The 22,376-nt window shown below is 29.9% G+C and overlaps 1 protein-coding gene across 1 annotated transcript in view; it reads left to right on the forward strand.

The window, feature by feature from the left end:
• Positions 1-218: 218 nt before the first annotated feature.
• Positions 219-22,376, forward strand: part of LOC142325951 (lysosomal Pro-X carboxypeptidase-like) — a 35,589-nt gene continuing 13,431 nt past the window's right edge. The window contains exons 1-5 of the mRNA XM_075367915.1: positions 219-386; positions 3,705-3,848; positions 9,572-9,673; positions 10,852-11,039; positions 16,479-16,636. Coding sequence (XP_075224030.1) covers positions 252-386; positions 3,705-3,848; positions 9,572-9,673; positions 10,852-11,039; positions 16,479-16,636 — 727 coding nt within the window. The 5' untranslated portion in view covers positions 219-251. The remainder of the gene's footprint in view (positions 387-3,704; positions 3,849-9,571; positions 9,674-10,851; positions 11,040-16,478; positions 16,637-22,376) is intronic.

The following is a 22,376-nucleotide window of genomic DNA, read 5'->3' on the forward strand; positions in this document are numbered from 1 at the left end:
ATTATGAAAAAAAATTATGTAGATTCAAAAATAAACTATTCATTCAGACAGAGATCATTAGAATGAATGATTTGCCAGCACCACTTCCACTAAGCGAGAGAGAGTTGATACTGTTTTAAACACAGTATGTAGAGAGGGGGTTTCTCAATTATTATTCAACTGTATAAAGTTCCAACAGATAAAATAATCATTCAATTGTTAATGTGCTGTGTGTTAAAACAGTAAATATAATCAAGTTTTTAAACATAAATATGTGGGTTTTTAAAATACTGTTATCATTATTTTTATTTATGAATACTCTTATTTCTTATACATTTTCTAATAGAATTCATTCACGATCATTGACTCCATTACATAAATATGACAAAAAATACATTGAAGTTCCAGTAAGTGAAACTTAGTATGTTTTTAATTTAATTCAATTTATTTTTTGCAATCATACAATACATTTTATAGTTTTTACATTATTATTAATAAAGTACAAATGATAATTAAATCTAAAAAAAAAATTATTTTATCTTAAACATTTAGTCTTTGCTGTCAAAAACTAAGTTTAAGCACTAGCTACAAGTACCAGATAAGAAACTAGAAGCAAAATATATGAGGTGATTTATTGATATTTGAGTGATTAATGATTTGAGGTTGAGATTAATTACTGAAACTGAAAAAAATATTTGGGGAAATCCATTCTATTAATGGATAAAGAAAAATAATACTTTTAGACATAACCCATTTTTATCTGTTTGCATTTTCATTGATTTAGTGATTTTATTATTGTAAAATGATTTTGAACTACATTTATTAATTTATAACAAGTATAGAGGAATTTTCTTCTGCATTCTGACAAATCTGTACAAAAAACATCATGACTGCAAAATAGGTGTAAATTATGTGGGGAAATATGAGGTATAAAGAGGTTTTTATTTTTTTATCTTTTATGAGTATATAGGATCACTTTAGTCCATTATTCAAGTCCCTTTGATGGGACTGTTTGGGCCTTACAGTCCTCTCAGTACTTTTTCATATGTTCCAATCCTTGTTTCCTTTCTAGTGTTGAAAATTTTCGTGTTGTGAGTTTTTCTTGTCAGTGGGAAGCGAGTATTTTTGTTGTTGATTTTCTTGTTTAATTTTATCTTATCCATGGTAACATCTGGTGTAAGACTGATTTCCTTCTGATCCTCCCTTATTTCTTTGATCCATCTGCATCCTGTCTTGGTGTTTTTTGAGTCGAGTTCATACTGTACTAGCTGTTTCAAAAGTCTTGAATCTTGCATCCTCATGATATGTCCAAAGAATCCTAGTTTCCTCTTATGGACAATATCAGTGATGGGTTCTAACTGTTTGTACACGACGTCATCAGACAAGATCCATCACTGCCCATCTTTCTGGTACTTTTTATTGAGGCAGGTTCTTCTAATTTTTCTTTTGATTTTCTGAAGTCTATCTATCTGATTATTTGTCAGACAAATTGCTGCGTAAGGATGTTTCTGCTGCATAAGTGGCTTCTGGTTTTATAACTGTGTTTTTGCATTTACTGATAGGCATTTTTTATTGTAAGCGTACAAGGTTAATTTTTGAGCTTTAGCTAGTTTGTTTCTTCTTATTTGGATCAAGTTTTTTTTTTGTTTAGGTTGTTTGTTATTTAAATCGGGTTATTATTTTGATTTTATTACTGTTTATATTTACTTCTTTTAATGGTGTTTGTTTTTGGGGTATAATTTTTCTCTTTTTGATGGATATTTTGAGGCCAATTTTATTTTTTAATATTTCGAAGTTCTAATATCTTTGATTTAGCTTCATCAGTGTCATTTGGTAGCAGTGCCAAGTCGTTGGTGAAACCACAACAGTTTGTTTTGATTTTTCGGCCAATTTTTACTTTTGGGGTGCATTTTTTGAGCCATTTCCTCATTACCATTTCTAGAGTGCAGTTGAATAATGGCGGTAAGAGTTCATCACCTTGGCACAGTCCTGTTTTGATCTCAAATGGTTCCGAGAGTTTGCTCTGAATTTTATCTTCGAATTAGTGTATATGAGGGTCAGTTTTATTATTTTTAGTAATTTGGTATGTAGTCCAAGGTGTCTTAGAATTTTTAGTAGGGATTTTCTGTGGATGCAGTCATAAGCTTTCATGAAATCTACAAATGTTATCATCATGTCTCTGTTTCTTTTCCTGTTGTAATCCATTGTTAGCTTGAAACTCTTGATCTGGCCTGGACAGCTCCTCCAGGGTCTGAAACTTCTCTGGTATTTTTCTAGTTCTTTTTTGAGTTGTAAACCAATCCTGTTGAGGATGAGTCTTGAAAGAATTTTGTATGTTATGTCTGGGAGTGTTATTCCCCTGTAATCATTAGGGTATATTTTGTCCCCTTTTTTGTGTAGCAGATGGATGAGGGCTGTCATCTAATGTTCTGGTGATATTGTTTATATAAAAGAAAATATTTTAATTGTATTTTAAATTTTAAAATGGATCGGTAATTTATTAAAATTGACAACAGAAGAATATTAAGACATGTTTGCTGTCATTCTTAAGTTACAATTTTTTAAATAAAATTGAATAATGCCTTTAATTCCTATATTTTGGTTTGTTTTACCTCTGGGTCCGCAGTCAAGCAATTCATTCTGCAGAGGATGAGATGAATGTTTTGTAGCGTGTGTGAAAAATGCCATGCCTGACCGGGATTCGAACCCAGGACCTTCAGGTAAAAGGCAGAGATGCTACCTTGTGCGCCACGGAGGCCTAGTTCACCTTAAGTGATGACAACAATATAATAATGCTGATCTTTTTAATAAAATACTAAAGTGTTGCAGAATTCATGTCTCTTCAGTGAATTTATCTCTGTGAGCATATGTATTTAGATTTATAATATTGCAAATTTGTAATATTTTTACCCCTAAGTAAATTAATTGTGTAAATAATATAACATAAAAACTAAAAAAATATGAGATGGTTAAAATAAATCTATTTTAGTAAAATATTAATGAAAGTCAGCAATAAAAATTACTTAAAACTATTAACTCTTGAAGTGTCAAATTGAAACAAATTTTATAAATGTAATATTTTAACTTCTTATAAAGTTTTCATCCACCATTGCAACCATCTTCTGACCGGTGTCACTGAGCTGTTCTTATTTTGGCATCAACTGATGTGATCGGAGCAGTTCTTTTTATAATTAGACAGGGGCAAATTTTAAAATGGAGTCAGAAATTATGTTGGATTTGAATTCTATCTGGATAATTAATATATCATTGTTATGCGTTTATATATTTTATAATGTTTAACTGTGTTAAAATGTGGTTCTCTCTTTTGTGTGTTTAAAATACCAGTATGTTGTCATTGTGGATGGATTTGTGTCTGGGTAATAGTTAAGCTAATACTGATTCTACGTTGTTACAGGAGGGATTTTAAGCATTTACTGTACATTTCTTTTAGTAATGTTTATAATAATTGTACCCACTGTATCAGTTTTACTTTATTATTTTTAGTAATTGGCTGTGAATAATAATTTTTTCATTTTATATTTTGAATTTATGAATTTGACTATATAAAAACATAAATATTTTACAGATTTAAGGAAAAAGTTATTTTTTATTTTATTTTTCACGTACTTACAAATAATGGTAACTGTTTAGACTCCAAACATCTGAAGTTGCACGTTGAATATCACATATTATATAATCCATTCGTGTTTTATTTTTCATTTCAGGTGGATCACTTTAATTTCGCCAACCAGGATACGTTTAAGCTACGATATCTGATTAATGATGAAAACTGGAATCCTGAATCAGGTGGACCTATATTCTTTTACACAGGAAATGAGGCTGATATTACTTTATTTGCTGAAAATACGGTAATTGTTCAAGTTCTGCATTACTAAAAAGCCTCTTATGAAAAGTTTTCACTTTTCTCTTATTTAACTTTTTGTTTATTATTATTTACTTTTTATATATTAGATTTGATGAAATGATCACGAAAAAATGTAAAATAACAAGTATAAAATTGACTGATTAAAATATATTTTGTTACTAAAAATCATTATCAATGATTAGTCATGTCACATACACTTATGATTTTACTTGGAATAACTTTTCATAATTATCATGTACTCAGATATAAAATCAACTGTATAAGGTAAAAGAAAATAATTTACAAAACCTCATTTTGTCTGTTTTCAAATGAGTGTATGAAGTATGAGAATATGAGATAATTAGGTTCTATTTTCCATATTAGAAACCCTTGGTGAGTTACTTAAAAACATTTTTATTTTTAACGTACAATAATCTCAATCTATTTATCCCATTGCATTTCAGTGCTTTAAAACTTGCAGCATTATGCTGTCTCAGTGCCATATTTATACCTCATGCTTGTTAATCTTTATCATTCACAAAACATTAAAATTTAAATGGACCAATCACACAGGCTAAAGTTGTGGATGTAAGGTGGATACTGAAAAAAATTGCCACTTGAATTCAATAATTTTCTCCCTCGGTTAATGAACTATGTGACATCTGGCATTGTCGTAAAAAAGATATACTCTTTTTGTCAGTAGACAAGGAGATTTTTTTCCAACTGTACTTCAAGAAAATCAAAAGAACATTACAATATGATGCAACATTCAAATTATTACCTAATCTCTGAAAATGGGCTAGCACGAATTCCAAAACACCGTAAAAATAATCTAACTGATTAAAGTCATAACCTCAAATTCTTACAAAAGGTGAAGAAAGATATTTCTGCTGCATTTGAGTCACGGTTTGATTCATGTTGGGTAGGATAGATACGTGATTAATTTTTAACAACAATCTTTTTTATCATGATTATTGTTCTTCTTCAACATAGTAAAGGAGAAATCATGATAGCATAATTTCAGTATGATGTCAACTTATTGAAGACGGTATACTATCAGCAGAGAACACAGTATTGAAGTTGTTATGAGATATCATTTCTTACTTATTAGCTAATATTAGCCCCGCCACTTCCAGAACTGATGGTTATATTGTAACCTGAACTAGATGATAAGGATGATCTTCATCAACTTTTGAGCATTCTTCAGAGAATTTGTTGAACCAGTTACACATACAACCTATGGTATCGAACTAAACAGCTCATGAATACACACAATATTTCAAGTACTATTGCAGTTAGAAGGTGAGATGAAATTTCTTCTTGCCTTTTTAAGAAATAATTGATGTTACCTACCATGTTAAACATGCAAACACATTTTCTGATGTTTGTGGACGGTCAAAACTGCAACATAAATATGGATGGTTGTCATGTTCAGTTATGTAATAATAATAATTTCTTTTGCCTGGACATGTTCGGTTAGAATGTGACAGTGACAGTGCAAAAATTGAGAAGGCAAAACAGCAATTTTACACATATGAAAATAATGATGCCATGAGATTGGTATTCATTATTTTGAATTATTTCTGGAAAGAAAATAAAATTTAATAAAAACGTTTCATGAAACTTTTTATGAAAAGTGTTCTGATTAAGAGGTAAAAGAGAATGAATGTTGAATGGTTCAAAAATAAAAAGTTGCAGTCAATAAATTATTAATCAACTTTATTTGTAATAGACTTCAAGTTATCTTTGATGAGAAATCACCATTTAGACCCTTGACCTGAACTGGCTAAAAAAAGGGTAGCTGTTAGTAATATTCATATTGACTTGAGAGAAACCTCTGTTTTTCATCAGTACTTATATTTTAAACTTATCTTATCTTAAAACTTTTCTTAACTTATCTTAAAACCAAAGATTATTATTTGTATTGAAGCTTAGTTAAACAAAAAAGAAAAGATTATTGATATTAATGGTTATACTTACATATGAACAAAGCAGGTGGAGTTGTGATTTTTATTGATTGCATCATTGAACATAAAGTTACCGATGATAAATTAGGATTTACAGATTTACTTACTATAAAAATAACTTAAAAATATAAAAATGTGTTTTGTACAGAAGTTATGATTATATGAAGAAAATTTCAATTAAGGATTTATGAATAAAACTATTTGATAGATAATAAACATAATAAAGAGCCATGTAATTTATTGATTTCAGTATTGATGTAAACTAAAGTGATCTTGAGATTCTTGAATTTCTTAATAACTTTTTTGAGTTAGGATTTGAACCTTATTTTAATAAAAGTTCTGGAATCAAAGTAATTTTGATGAATCATGTATAAATAATGCTTTTATTAGAAGTTCTTTTAATGTAAAATCCATAAAACTCAATTAAATCAGATTGCTGATCATTTATCCTTTTAATTTTTAAATATTAAAACTGAGATAATACCTGAATCTTTTAATGACTTTTTCGCTTCTGTAAATTTCAAAAGATTGTTAGTAACAATTGGCACTGAGTAATTGAATTGGCACTGAACTGGAAGAGAGTAGAGTATTTCAAAAAGCTTAGCGATAGAATCATTGTAATAAAGTTAAAATCAAAACCTAAGCCGACAACTATTGTTAACATCTATATGCCTACAAGATCCCATGATGATGTTGATCATGATAAGGTAGAGTGTGTATTGAGAAGAAATGAATGAAGCAATTAAACACATAAAAGGGGATGAAAATGTAATAATAGTTGGAGATTGGAATGCAAGCATCACAAAAGGCAACGAAAAAAATATTGTGGGTGAATATGAGCTGGCAAAAGGAATGAAAGAGGAGACCGACTTATTGAGTTTTGCACAAAGCATAATTTAGTAATTGCCAACGCCTAGTTTAAAAATCATAATAGAAGAATATACACATGGAAAAAGCCTGGTGATACTGCAAGGTATCAGATAGATTATATCATAGTTAAACAAAGATTTAGAAATCAACTTATTGACTGCAAAGCATATCCTGGAGCAGATATAGATAGCAGCCATAATTTAGTGATAATGAAATGTAGATTGGGGTTTAAAAACTTGAAAAAAGGGAGTCAGATGAATCGATGGTATTTAGAGAAGTTTGAGGAAGAGGAAGTAAAGAAGATTTTTAAGGAGGATGTCCCAAGATGTCTGAGTAAAAATGATAAGGTAGAAAATATAAAATAAGAGTGGGAGAATGTAGGAAAAGAAATTATTAAATCAGCAGAGTGAACTTACATGGAACAAAGAAAACTGGTAGGAAACCAGATATCAGAAGATATATTGCAGGAGATGGATGATCGTAGAAAGTACAAGAATGCTAGTGATGAAGAAGGTAAAAGGAACTATCGAAAGTTAAGAAATACTATAAACAGGAAGTACAAATTAGTGAAAGAAGAGTGGGTTAAAGAAAAGTGTTCAGAAGTGGAAAGAGAAATGATCATTGGTAAAATAGACGACCATATAGGAAAGTTAAAGAGAATTTTGTGACACATAAATTAAAATCTAATAATGTGCTAAATAAAGATGCTACATCGATTTATAGTACAAAAGAAAAGGTTGATAGGTGGCTGGAATATATTGAAGAGTTATATGGAGGAAATAATTAGAAACTGGTGTTACAGAGGAAGAAGAGGAAGTTGAAGAGGATGAAAAGGGAGATACCATACTGAGATTTGAATTGAGTAGAACACTAAAAGATTTGAATGGCAGAAAGGCTCCTGGGATAGATGGGATACCTGCAGATGGGAATATCATCAAGGCATGTGAGTACATTTAAATACCTTGGCTGTATATTATCACAGGAAGGAAATAATGGAAAGGTATAAATAGCTATATGATGGAATGATATATGTAGGGGTAGGTCCCAAATATTAAATTGAATTAACACAACGAATTGTATATATAAACTGATTTATTACACAAAAAAACACTGAACACCTGAATTATTTATATACTGACTTGGATTGATTATAAACTACATGAATTGAATATAAACTGTTACTTAATGCACTAAATATGACTTATGTTCATAGAAAACGTATACTGATTGAATAGCGGACTGTAATACTGAATGCGCAGCTGTCGGCAACCGGAGCACGACTAGCACGACCCGATTGAATAGTATGCCTTGCTCCCACCAGAGCAAGCCAAACACATGTATCGTATATGAGCGGGAATACAAAACGCGTTGAAAACGCAACAGTATAGCTTTGGGATGGATGGCTATCTAGAAGTGCAACTCTTTGTGGTGACATGATGTGATACAGAAAGCAATTAAATATAGATTGTACAAGATTGTTATTGTGAGCATTTTATTGTACAGGTCAGAAGCTTGGGAAATTAGAAAAAGAGATGTGGGATGGTTCTTGGCTGAGGAGATGGATGTGCTACACAGGAGTTGTGGAGTTTCTAGAATGCGGTGTGTGAGAATGAGGAAATCAGGGGAAGAATCGAGGCAATCAGTACAGTGATTAATGTTTTGGAGAGAAGAAGACTACAATGGTATGGACATGTTTGAAGAATGGAGAAATATAGATGGCCTAGGGGGATGTTGGAATGGACTACAGGAGAGAGGAGGAGCAGTGGATGTCTGGAGTGATGGAAGCGATGCAGAAAAGGAATTTGGAGAAGGAAAGTTGGCAGGATAGAAAAGAGTTTGACAGTTGGGATGTGAGAGACGGCCTTTAGCTGTAAACACTTTCTTAGAAGAATATATATATATATAAATCGGATTAAATTTAAAAATGTAATGTTCAAAATATTAGCTATACGTTGAGATGATTAAAATGTAAAAAAATTGTGTTCTGCGATCCATTATTAACACACAATATATCTTACGAAGGCCCATTTGCTGTTAGGTAATGAATCAAATGTTATGCTAAAAGGATATAGGTTGATTTAAATTGGGGCTGTTGCTGCCATGCAGCTAGCATCAAGATCGGTTGCACCACTTGTATTTTTCTAAATAACAATACCAATATAAATATTACAGAAATAAGTGGGAAAACAAGATGTAGAATGTGATAATTCTGGAAAAACAGAAATAAACTGGAAAAATTTTTATTGCTAAAAAGTAATAATCGATGATGGCACTTTTTGCATTGGAACTGTTCTTTTACATTCATTAAACGAAAAAAGCAGGTTTTTAATTAAAAATGTGATTTTTCACAGCTAACCAAAAGTTTAAAATTCTCTCCTGAAAAATTACGAAAATGGGAGTGATCACAGATATATATATTTCTTTTTTGCTGAAATTAATCTTTTTAAGATACATATTATTCCTCTATACTGTTAAATTGTACTAGTACTAGGTGGTTATATTAATATAATATGTGTGTGTGTGTTTAATTAACTATATTATTGCTATTCATTACAAATTCACATAGCCACCATGATAAAGCTTTCATCTTTTCTCTGCTAATTTAACAAAATATTCACCTTACACATGTGTATGGATTCACTAACCTCAGTTTATTCTTTAATTTTTATAAACATAATATTCTTCTGTTTGTTCTCACTAATATTATTATTTATTCCTAAAGTTTGAATATTTTTTCTATAACATATATGATGATTAAAAATAAATTTTCTTTCTTTATATTTCAAGCAGATTTTCTTTAAAAAAAAAAAAAAAAAAAAAATAGTTTAAATTATAATTTCATTCTGTTTTAAATGTAGATAATTGGTTAATTAATGATATTACTTTTTAGGGTTTCATATGGGAATTAGCACCAGAATTTAAAGCACTTATTGTGTTTGCAGAACATCGTTATTATGGTGAATCATTGCCATATGGGAACAATTCATTTTCGGTAAGTTTAACTTAATTTAATTATTAAAAAAAAAATAGAATAAAACTAAATAAATGAGTAAAAATGTAGTTTTTATAAACTAAATAGATATTATTAAGATATTTGTTTTTAACTAAAGAGAAAAAATCTTTAAAATAAAATTTAAAAAAATTGAAAAGTAAAAATACAATTTACGATATAGTTGTCCTTCTTTCTTCTTCTGTTTAGCCTTTAAAACCACCATAAGGTATTACACTTCAGAGGATGGTTGAGGATGGTATGTATGAATATAAATGAAGTGTAGTCTTGAACAATCTCAGGTCGACCATTCCTGAGATGTGAGGTTAATTGAAACCCAATCACCAAAGAACACCAGTATCCATGATCTAGTATTCAAATTTGTGTAAAAGAAACTGCCTTCACTAGGATTTGCACCTTAGAACTCTCGACTTTGAAATCAGCTGATTTGCGATGACGAGTTTACCACTAGACCAATCTGGTAGTGATATAGTTGTCCTGATATCCTTGAACTTAACTGGTGATATAAATTCCAGTTTAATAAATATTGAAGGAAAATTAATAAAAATATTGAAATCTGTTAGGGAATCAAACTACAATAGTAGTTAATGTAATTTATATTTTATTTCAACGAACTTCTTTTTTGCATGAAATTTCAACCTGCTTATACAACTCTGTTTTTTATATCTTATTAATTTGCCCATTTTGTTATTTTACACTTCCGATTTATTACATTCACTTAATGTTGACTATCTCATTACCTTGCTTTCTGCCAAATTTCATTACTTATATTTTTATTTAATTTCAACCAAATTTCTCTCCGGGCAATAAATTCATGATATTCAAAATCAACATCCTGTTATAATATCATGCATTACCCAGTTTTTGGTACCATAACATGTTGCACCCCATATAAATTGCTTTAAAAAATGTCAATCTAATGATAAATCCATATTTGATACTAGCAGGGAGAATACTCTTTATTCACATGTGGATGGAACTGTATTGTAGACTTTTATATTTTTGGGACCAGGGCTTCATATAAAATTAAAAAAGTAAAAAATGAATAAATCAGTTTACCTAGAGAAATATTGTAATGTAGTACAAGTCAGGATGGTAAAAAGAAAAAAGAAATATTTTCTCTGAGTGGTGTATTAGTTTTGCATTATATCTTGTTACAGGATGCTAAGCACTATGGTTATTTAACAGTTGAACAGACATTGGCAGATTTTGTTGATTTAGTAACATATCTCAGAAGTCACCAAGATGGTAAACACAGAAAATTAAGCCCTGTAATCGCTATTGGAGGTTCATATGGTGGAATGTTGGCTGCTTGGTTTAGACTTAAATATCCCGCTGTTATTGTCGGGTAAGTGATTATTTTAGTTTTTGATTGAACTACGTTTAATAAAAATGCATATTATTATGATTTGAAAGTAATATAAATATATCAAACTAATCTGTATTTCTTATTTCAGTAAATAAAAATACACGTGGGATATTTTTACATTTGGTAAACTGTAAATTTGTTGGCTATGTATGTTCTGTTATATAACTTGCATCGATTCACCGAAACTCATAAGTGAGTCTTGTCTGACGACCAGCTTCGTGAATCTGCTCGTCAGTATTGATTGAGTAGGGGTTGAGGACAGCAATTATTATACACTGTATCTATTATACTAATTAAAAGCATCTATTATGTACTAGCTAACAGTACTATAAAATACAACTATACAGTAACTAACATATATTCATAAATGCACTATTATTTGCTGAAGGTCATTATACTAGATGACATCATGCGTACTATTACTCACTACCCAAATTCACGGAGCTCTATGTTACAAAATTCCTACCCAGTGAGTGAATTATCAATAGATGAGAAAAATTTCCAGAATGTATGATGATCTGTTTTTTTTTTATATAAAGAAATGATAAACATTTTCCGCAGCTCATCCATTTTTTTAAGAAGAACAAAAGCACCATGTAGGCTTATTAAGGAGGTTAATCTCTGAAAATATTTTCTGATAAATATCATTTTCCCTGTTTTTTCATAAAGAAAAAAATCGCATCTTGCAAGTTAATGTAATGAATATGGCTCATCAAAAAAGACTACTGATTCATTGGAAGCACATAAATTTTCATCTGTTTCTTCACTAATTCTGTCATCTACACTGACAAGATCTATATAGTTATAGCCCATAATATTTTCACAATGTCACTAACTATCTTTACTGGTGATATGTTCTTGTTGACAGTTCCCTTTGCTTGGAGAAGCTATGTCATTTAATGTAAACGTCATGTAATAATACAAATGAAAAATGTAGTTGAAAAATCTTTAAATGTTAGGTAAACCATACTTTCCAAAAGTGATAAATTTACTTAAAAAAAAAAAATCACCAGCCTCCACTTGTCTCAATATCCACGGAATCATCATTAAGTATTATTAGTTCATATGTGAAGACAAAGCCGAAGCTCTTTATCTATATTTAATCACGATATACTTCTTATTCTTGCTGCTTCCATGAAGTTATGGAGCTCTCTTATTACTTCCATTGGAAACCTCAATTTCATGCCAGCAGTGTGTTACCAGTTAATGTTTCCAGTATTAACATAATCGTCTTAATAGCTTGTTTCAACTCGTTAATATTGTAATAGGTAATGCATTTGTAGGTTTCTGAATCACATATGTGATAATGAAGAAAAAATACCAAAGAGAAACTGCTATCTTTTTGTAGCACTAAACAGCTTTCAAGAAAGGGACTAGATACAATACTAGCTGCAGGGCGTGCCTATGGCATACCTCCACAGCTAGGCTCTCCAGGTGGGCTGCTCTGGCAAGCGTTGTCTCGGAATGGAATTATTAGGTGTCCAAAATTGATTACCTCTTGTGTAAAAATATTTATTTTTTGAAGGTGAAAACTGATATAATAAAAGTTAAAGTAGAAATTTAACTCTACAAATTGATACTAACAAAGTGGGATTTTTCGCTAGTGATCAGTATATTCCGGTGCCTACTTTTTGGCTATAGTTCATTATTTTATTAAGAAAAATAATCATATAAATAAATAAAAAATATATTTAACAAATTTTTAAAACACCACACTTAAATTAAATGCACTAAAAAGTAAAAAATAATTTTAGGACGGTATTTCAGAATGAATTTGACAACAAGCTTTGATGGCGATATGTAAGATTATGTGAAAGTCATAGCAGCAAATTAAAAATTTGATATTTTTGCCAATTTTTCATATGAGTGATGATTGACCTAAAGAATGGGGTGCAAAAATTTGTACTTTTGACATGAAACTCCCCACTCTAGTCTATTCATCATGCACATGAAAAAATTGGCAAAAACATCAAATTTTTATTTAAAGCTATGACTTTCACATAATCTTACATATCACCATCAAAGCTTGTTGTCAAATCCTTTCTGAAATATCGTTGTAAAATTATTTTTTACCTTTAAGTGCGTTTAATTTAAGGGTGGTGTATTAAAAATTCTTTTTACATATTTTTTTTTCTTCTACTTTTTAGTCTTCATAATTTTATACTTTACAGCTTTGCTAGTGCACAGGTGTTTGAGCATATTTAATGAAGATTGGATCGGTATGTTTTACGGTGGGTGAGTGTATCCCAACCCCTGTAGGAGAAGACACCCACCTTGTGATGATTCTGGTCGTCATCCCCCCGTTCCTAGCGCTGATGGGCTTTAATGGGAGTCATCTTCAGACCTTCTAACTGATTTCACCTTACAGTAATAAGTTAAGCCTCAGTTGGGATACCACCGATGTAAATGCCTTGGTAGACATTTATATCGGTGATTTTTAACTCAGCTTTTGTCTTTGCTGCAGGCCCCTTCTAGACATCTTGACTGTCCTACATCATTGCCCTCTGAACTAACTAACTAAGTTCGTGGAAGTACGAACCCTACGCCTAGTTCTACATTTAAATAAGCTACTTGTGATTGTAAATGTCTCATATCGTAAATCTATTTGATCTGTTGATTCTATTTGGTAAATGCAATGCATATCACCAGCAATGTTGATTGCAACAATGAAATGGTGGGCGAGTGCAATCAAAATATAGGACTAAATAATTTAATTTCTGGATAACCAAGATCCGGTCGATCAAGAGTGTACATGATGTGTTAAACACTTGGCGCTTGACCTGTTGATACATATGCTGTTTAAATCGTGAAAATCAGACGAGCGGTTGCTGAGATATTATTGTGACACTCCATCGCATCCCCTCCCCAATTTTTGAATGGCACCCTGGAGGCACTTGAAAATATTATCATCTGATGGGCACCACTGGTAGTGGATGGAGTTATCGTCATGGGGAGTGTTATCACCATGTCTCTGTTTCTTTTCCTGTTGTAATCCATTGTTAGCTTGAGACTCATGATCTGGTCAGGACAGCTCCTCTAGGATCTGAAACCTTCCTGGTATTCTCCTAGTTCTTTCTCAAGTTGTGAACTGATCCTGTTGAGGATGATTTATTAATGTTTTATATAGAGATGGTTTAAATTTCATATTTTTTTCTCAGGAACTGAAAAAAATATAAGCATTTCTATAATAAGAGATGTACTTTTTTAAAATGTGGTAAACATGTTAACTTAGAAGTAAGTAAAAAAATATATATATATAATAATAATTAAAAGAATATTGAGTATTGAAAATTTATTGTTTATCATGTTAAGAGATCTTCACAATTTAATAAAATTATTTATTACAGGGCCCTCGTTATATCGCTATGAAATATGTTTATGTAATTTTTTTTTTTTAAATTGCACATATAATTTCAGTAATCATTAAAGATTCATATTTATCAGTTAATTCTTGATTTGATTTTGCAATTCAACTTTAATAAAAATATGTTTAAACATTCTGGTTTTCAACAACATCTAAAAAAATTGTTTGTTCTATATACGAGGTCTGTAAATAAAGTAATGAGACTGGTTCAGAAAAACTTTTTACTTGTACTCCAATTATACATAGACTCTATCACCTTCGAAATATTTCCCTTGGGAAGCCACACAATACTTCAAACGGTTTTCCCACTCTTCATAGCAGTGTTGGAACTCAGAAACTAAAATATCCTTCAGATGGTTGGTAACATTTTTTTTTATGTTTTCTATTATTCAAAAATGGTGTCCTTTGAGGTTTTCTTTTAAGGTCGAGAACAGGAAAACATTGCAGGAACTCAAGTCAGATGAATAAGGTGGTTGAGGAACTACAGGAATGTTTTTTTTGCCAGAAATTCATTAATTGAGAGTGCAGTGTGACAAGATGCATTTTCATGATGCAGCATCATGAATCAAATCAAAACCATGCTAATTTGTTTCCTTGATAGGAATGACATTGTCCATGAGTTTTTGCCTACAGGACAGACTGTAAATCAATATGTTTACAGAGAAATTCTTTAAAGACTGCGGAAAAGAGTTGCTCATGTGAGATCAGCCATCAAAGACAACTGGATGCTGCATCATGACAATGCACCTTGTCATACTGCACTCTCAATTAATGAATTTTTGGCAAAGAAAAACATTTCTGTAGTTCCTCAGCCACCTTATTCACCAGACTTGAACCCCTGCGACTTTTTCCTATTCCCAACTTTAAAAAAAACCACCTCAAAGGACTCCATTGGAACAGAAGAAAACATAAAAATAAATGCAACCAACCATCTGAAGGATTTTCCAGTTTCTGAGTTCCAATACTGCTATGAAGAGTGGGAAAACTATTCGAAGCATTTTGGCTTCCCAAGTGAACTATTTCGAAGATGATAGAGTCCATGTGTAATTGGATTGTAAATAAAAAGGTTTTCTGAACCAGTCTTATTACTTTATTTACAGACCTCGTATACATATTTAAAGGTTTATAATTATTAATAAATCAATATATTTAAATTAAAAATAAAAGTTTAAAAAAACAATGTATATGAAGTTGTATTCGAACCAATCTACCTTCCCCTTGTAAGATGCAAATATTTCATTAATTAAAATTTTATTTGGCTATAATTCTGGAACCAATGAAAATGAATACCACTATATATCGTTGAAAATTTCTGAATGAGGGCTTATTACTGCAGTTAAGAAAAAGTTCAAAATCCAAATTTATTTAGAGGTCTGACTCTGTATACACATTTTTGGCCCACTCGATTGCAATCAAAAGGGGAGGTGCACAACTAATTGTTACAACAGTCCTAAATACAAAATTTCAACATTCTATGGCTAATTGTTTTTGAGTTATGCAAGATACATATGTACAGACATCATGCCAAAACTAGTCAAAATGGATTCAAGGATGATGAAAATGTATATTTCCAATGAAATGTGAAAAACCAACATTTTTCATGATTACAATACTTCCTTTACTTTGTACAAGTAAAAATGATTAAACTGCATCAAGTAAATACCAGGAATAATTGATGTAGAAGAATGAATTAAATTAGAAAGATTTGTAGGAGCTGCTAAAACAATAGGAAGTCAAAAAGTAAAATAAAATAGTGAGCACTTCCAGTAAAGAAAAGTACTGCAGTTAGTCACATTAAAAGTGGTGTTGAAAGGAATGTCTATATCAAACGAGGACCAGTGTATGATTTTTACTTGGAGCAGATTATAACTTCTTTTCAAGCAGATTATAAAATACGGTATCAGTTAGAACTTGACTGCTTTTATATTAACTGATAATTTTTGTTATTATTTTCATATTAAACATTTTTCACTGAATTTGGCTTTGAAATATTGTTTTTAAAAATAATTTAATTTAAAATATTTGAAAAACCCTTTTTTATTATTTTACTTCAGATCTTTGGCATCATCAGCCCCAATCTGGCTGTTACCTGATTTAATGGACTGTGAAGGGGTCTATCGTGTAACTACATCTATTTATGAAGTTGCACATAGAAATTGTGCAGACAACATTAAACATATATGGAAAGAAATTAATAACATAACAACAACCGGTTAGTATATTTAAGTTTATTATTAATGAAATTTTTATTGTGTTATGTTAAGATATTATATTTTAGGAAGCAAGTTGAATAATAAGTTGTGTAATATTTTTTTCTTAATACACATACTTGATTGTAGGAGGTTTATGACATTTGTCACTGAACATTACTCTGTAGAAATAAGAAAATTGTTCTGTGAAATAATTCAGATACAGACAAAATTGTGTTAACATTTACACAGAAATATATCAGTATAATGCTGCATCTGTTTTTTTATCAATAAAAAAAAATCTATTTATTAATTTTATATTTATTTAATTATTATTTATTTAATTTATCAGATTTGCAGTAAACTTTCTTGTTAAATTTTGTGTAGTAATAGTCATTCATTTTCCCAAAGTTATGACTCAGAGTGCCCTTCAGCATTTTCTACACTTTTTTTTTAATTTACTGGTACATTTTTGTCCCTTATGTAAAAACCGGGCAGTAGCTTTGGATATGATTTGATGGAATTTGTTTTTAGAGTTCATTAATTGTTAAGTTTTCTGTAATACATGTCTTCCTTGGCCCGTCCCATAAAAAGTAACCAAATTGGGTCAGGTATGAAATGTGCAGGCCACTTTGTAGGTTCCTGATGGCCTACCCAAATCCTGGAAAATATCCATTTAGCTAATTCCTAACAGTCAAGGCAAGACTAAATGTCTTGCATAAATATCAGCTCATGCGCCTGTGTCTGTGTAGAAATTGCAAGCTATACAAAATTTTAGCATAACATTTATTGTTGATGTAACATGAAATAATATACAAGAACATGTTACATCACACTGTCAGTTTTGGGTTGTTTTCCATTCTTTCAACTTTGTTTTGAGAATCAAGATTGGATGGTTCTTTTGGTATTTAATGAAGTCATCGAACACAAAAACAAATTCATCGCTTGAAAAAATGATATCAAATATATCTGGATAATCATCATTCTGCATAAGTTTTATTTCATGAAATTCACCACGCCTGTCTCAATCTTCCAATATCAACTGCCAGACATAATGTGGCTTCCAAGACTCATAATGGAACAATTTATGGAGAACATGAATTCATTGTGGCTAAAACCACTTAATCTTGGAGCCTGACTTGTGAATTTGTCAGGGCTTTAATTGAAAGTCTCTTTGAGTACATTCACTCTTCCTTAGAACAGAATTGTGATGGTCAACTAGATCTATTACTGTGTAACAGATAGTACTACATTACTTGTTGTCATTTACTTTCTGTGACAGTTTCTGTTTGTTTTTGCATCTAGCCACACCTCATAATTATGGTCTTTTCTTAAAATGTTATTCAGTATAATGAAATATTTCATTGTATTGAACATTCAAGTAATTTAAAGAATTAATTTGGATTTTTATAGTCAGTAAAGTTGTATCAAATGTTGATTCAAGACAAATGATAGTATATTCTTATCGTCAGTTCACATTATAAGATTAATGAAAATATTTAATGAAGTTTCTGTATTTTTTTCTCTTAAGAATTGACAGAAATTTTTTATACCAACAAAATTTTTTTTTTTTATTTTGTAAAAAAAGTGTGTATAAAGTTAACAAAATTAAATCTTAAAATGTTAATGATGAAATGTTAACAAATAATTAATTTTAAACAGTATAATAATTTAGAAGTATCAGTAATGTAGGTTATCTAGTGTTAAATATTACTTCAGCCTTTACCCTGTTCTGTATTAAATAAATATTTAATGTGAAATATCACTTTATTTTTGACTTAATGTTTAATGTTTGAGTATATTGTTTTATTTTTAATAAGTTAATTTTTTATGCATTTACTTTTCAACGATGACTAAAATAACTAACAAAATTCATGAACTGTTAACATTAGATATGAATTTGCATTCTTAAGTAATTATTGTTAGAAGTGTTAGCAGAGTTAATAGCAATATATAAAAATGCAGAAAATAAAATATAAATTCAAATAAAACACTCAAAACAGTATAAAAACAGAGAATTTAACTGTATTTAAAAAAATAAAAAACGATTTCATTATGAGCAGTTTAAACAGAACATAAAAATTTAACTTAAAAAATATTCTGTAATACACAAACTGCCCACCTGGTCTAGACATTGCTGGTAGAGAGAAAGTTAAAACTAGAAATGCATGTCAATTAGTAAATAATTATCAGTAATAAATACAGAAAAGATAAATGTAAATACAAAAAAAATAAATAAATAAATAAATAAATATTAATAAAAAAGATTTGTTTATTAAAAAAATAAAACTAATGATTACAAAAATTTGTCAACTTAAAGTTAAGTGAAAAGTTTATTAAAGTAAAGTCCAAATTACTTTTAACTTACACTTAAACTGGAACTTTAAAAAATTGGGAAATATCTAGTCCTTCAAATTATTCGTAATATCTTTGATTGGAATATTGAGATATGTGTACATATATTAATTTATTTAGGTTAAACTTTTTATAGTCCACTTTTTTTCTGTATGTAAAATATCTATCTATCTATCTCTATATATGTACAATATAATATTCTTTCAGCCTCCGCAAAGCACAGAATTATAGAAACACTCTTACCTTTAATTTTTTACTTAATTAAAATGCTTTTGTGCCTAGGCCCACCCCCAGTGATATCTTTTATAAATTCTTAAACTGTTTACAATTTACACAATATCTCTGTTAGCTTTTTACATTTTGTAAAAATTGATGTTTAAAATAGAAATAAATTGAAAAAAATCAAAAAAATTTTTTAAAACATTTAAAATAATATTTAGTGTAATACTTTTTCATTCTTGACTGAACAAATATTTGTTCTAAATTTATTTTAAATGATTTTTAAATTTACTTTTTTTTACTTTTATTTTTATTTCAACAGTGTTTACAAGATGTAAAAAGCTTATTGAGTTATTGTGTAAATTGTAAATAGTTTACAAATTTATAAAAGATATCACTGAGGATGGGGTTAGGCAAGAAAGCGTTTTGATGAAGTAAAAAAATTAAAGATAAGAGTTTTTCTCTAATTCTGTGCTTTACAAAGGCTGAAAGAATATTATATTATATATATATATATATGTAAAGGGCACTAATAAAGTTTTGCAATGCGATGAAATGGATTATCACAGATGTTACAAGTTAGCGTGTGTTTAGGCATTTGTATCTGCTGTCTCAGTATTTTCACAATAGTCACTATTTCATTATCGTTTGCTTTCTGGTAGTGTTAATGAAAAGAGTTAGTGATGTCATCATGGTTGAAAACTGAATACCGGGCAATTTTGTGTTACAATTTTGTATGTGGGTTAAGTGTGTTCAGTGTTTAGAGAAAATGATTCCTATACTTAGAGAGGATTGTCCTCATCGTACAACAATATATGGGTGGTATGAGAGTTTAAAAAGAAATTATGGCTTTGAGCATGCTCCAAGGTCACATTGACCGTTTTCATCTGTGATTGAAGGAAACATTGCTGCAGTATGAAAAATGATTGAGACAGACAGTCATGTGATCTACAACCTTTTTAGTAGAGGTTTCCTTGGGAAAATATATCAGCAGTTCATCCTGTTCTCCGAGATCACCTTCAAGTTAAAAAATCTTGTACCTTTAGGGTGCCGAATTACTTGACCAACGATCAGACATCATGTTTTGTTCTTGGTGCCATGAAATGCTGAAAATGTTTGAAAATGAAAAATGCCCAATAGGACTGTGACAAGTGATGAAAATTGACTGTACTATTATGACGTCCCAACCAAGATATAGAACAAAGTGTGTGTATTCAAAGATGAGTAGACTTCCGTAGCTGTTAGAAAATCAAGATCATTGAAGAAGAGAATGGTGGCAATATTTTTTAGTGTGAAAGTTGTTTTACAGTGAGTTGTACTGGAAATTCAGAAGACAGTTACAGGAAAGTGGTATGCTAAGGAATGCCTGTCTAATGTTGAAGCTCTTAAGAAGCTGCACTCAGCTCAAGAATGGATGCGTAGTCTTTTCACCATGATAACGCTTAGGCACACTGTTCTGAAGTCTGCTTCGAGTATTTAGTCAGTTCTGAAATAAAATTATTAGAGCATCTTCCCTACAGTCTCGACCTCTCTTATGTGATTTCACACTATTCCTCCAAGTGAAGAACAGACTGAAATGGAGACATTGTACGATTGATGATGACCTTCTAAGGACTTGGAATAATAAATTAATAAAAAACTAAAACTAAAAATTGTACAAAATAGAGTTGTATTGCAAAACCTTCCTATTGCCCTTTATATTTTTATATTCAGTTACATCAAAATGATTAAAAAAAAAACTTCACCGATTTGTAAAACCTCATTTTTTAAAATTATTAATTGGATCAAAGTTATTTTTTTGTGAAAATATATGACAAATGCTGTAATTTAAAAAATTCCTTTAATAGTCATTTGGCTAAATAGTAAATTGACCATTTATACCAGAAAAAAATTAGTTGTATTTCATTTTCTTTGCAAATTTTTGGAAGGTACTGTAGCTTTGGCATGATCATTAAAACATATTTTTATTTATTTATCAGATCAGAACTACAACCAGTAATGACAAATATTTCTTTTAAAAGCCCAACAAATAATTGTAACTTATAATAACTTGTTTAGTTTCTCAAATAAAATTAAAAAAAGTGATCTTATTAATTTAAATGTGTGGTTGTGTCGTTACCACTTAGTGAACCCTATTATCATAATCTGTTGTATGTAAAATCACTACAGCATTATTTTTATCGAATTTGAATTTCAAATAAGTTTATTTTTAAAGTTCATTAATAATTTTATTTCTGTTTTCCTTTCTACTGCGGTTTGGTTCTGAATGCAAATTTATTCTGCCATTTTACTGGTTCAAGGAACACATCTGTCATGTGTTCCTTGAAGTCTGCTTTAGGGTTACCTAAACCAAACATTAACCTTTTAGATAGTAAATCCATTTTGTCATTAATGAACTGTGTACAGGATAGGTTGTAAAGTAATCTTTGATTGTTTAATTAAAATTGTTTCTTGATGTCTGTAATGAAAAATATTATTTACTTCGTTCAGTCATAATTTATGAATGATATTAATTCAAGGAAAGAACGCCTTAATGAAAAAAATAAATGTACCTAATATCAAACAAAGATTTAAGAATTAAAAATGAATTTTCAATGTTATTTATATGAAGCACTGAAAAGTAGCAAAATATGAACAGTAGCTAAGCCAAAAAAGTTTTCAAATTTCTTAGAAGATTTTGAAATATGGTGTTATAGAAGAAAAATAAAATTTGGGTTGACAAAGTTCAAAATAAAGAGGTATTACGACTAGTAACAAAATATCAAAAGAATTAATATCACTAGAAGAATTAAAACACATGCTATGATTGATGTAGTCGGTTAATTGGCATGACCATAACGATTGTGTGCACCTGAAACACAATTCTGACTGGTCGCTTTTGTGATTTGTGTTTTACATTTTCCTTAGTCATAAGAAACACTAGGAAAGAAAGTTTAAGTAAATAATTAATGTACCCTTTTCTGCATAGAAATATGCATAATCATATATACATCTTCAGCTTACCAGGGGAAATTACAATTGATAGGTTGTATGAACCTTTCAGAATTAATTAATTTAGTAATGGAACAAAGTATAGAATTTGAAAAAACTTAACGAAAAAGAAAGGTAATATGAAGCAAACAAAGATTTAGGATGTAATAGATGTATTGAAATTAAAAGATTAGCATACAATAGAAGGAAATAGAGAAG

The sequence above is a fragment of the Lycorma delicatula genome, chromosome 6 (genome assembly GCF_047948215.1).
Source record: "Lycorma delicatula isolate Av1 chromosome 6, ASM4794821v1, whole genome shotgun sequence".
NCBI lineage: Eukaryota > Metazoa > Arthropoda > Insecta > Hemiptera > Fulgoridae > Lycorma > Lycorma delicatula.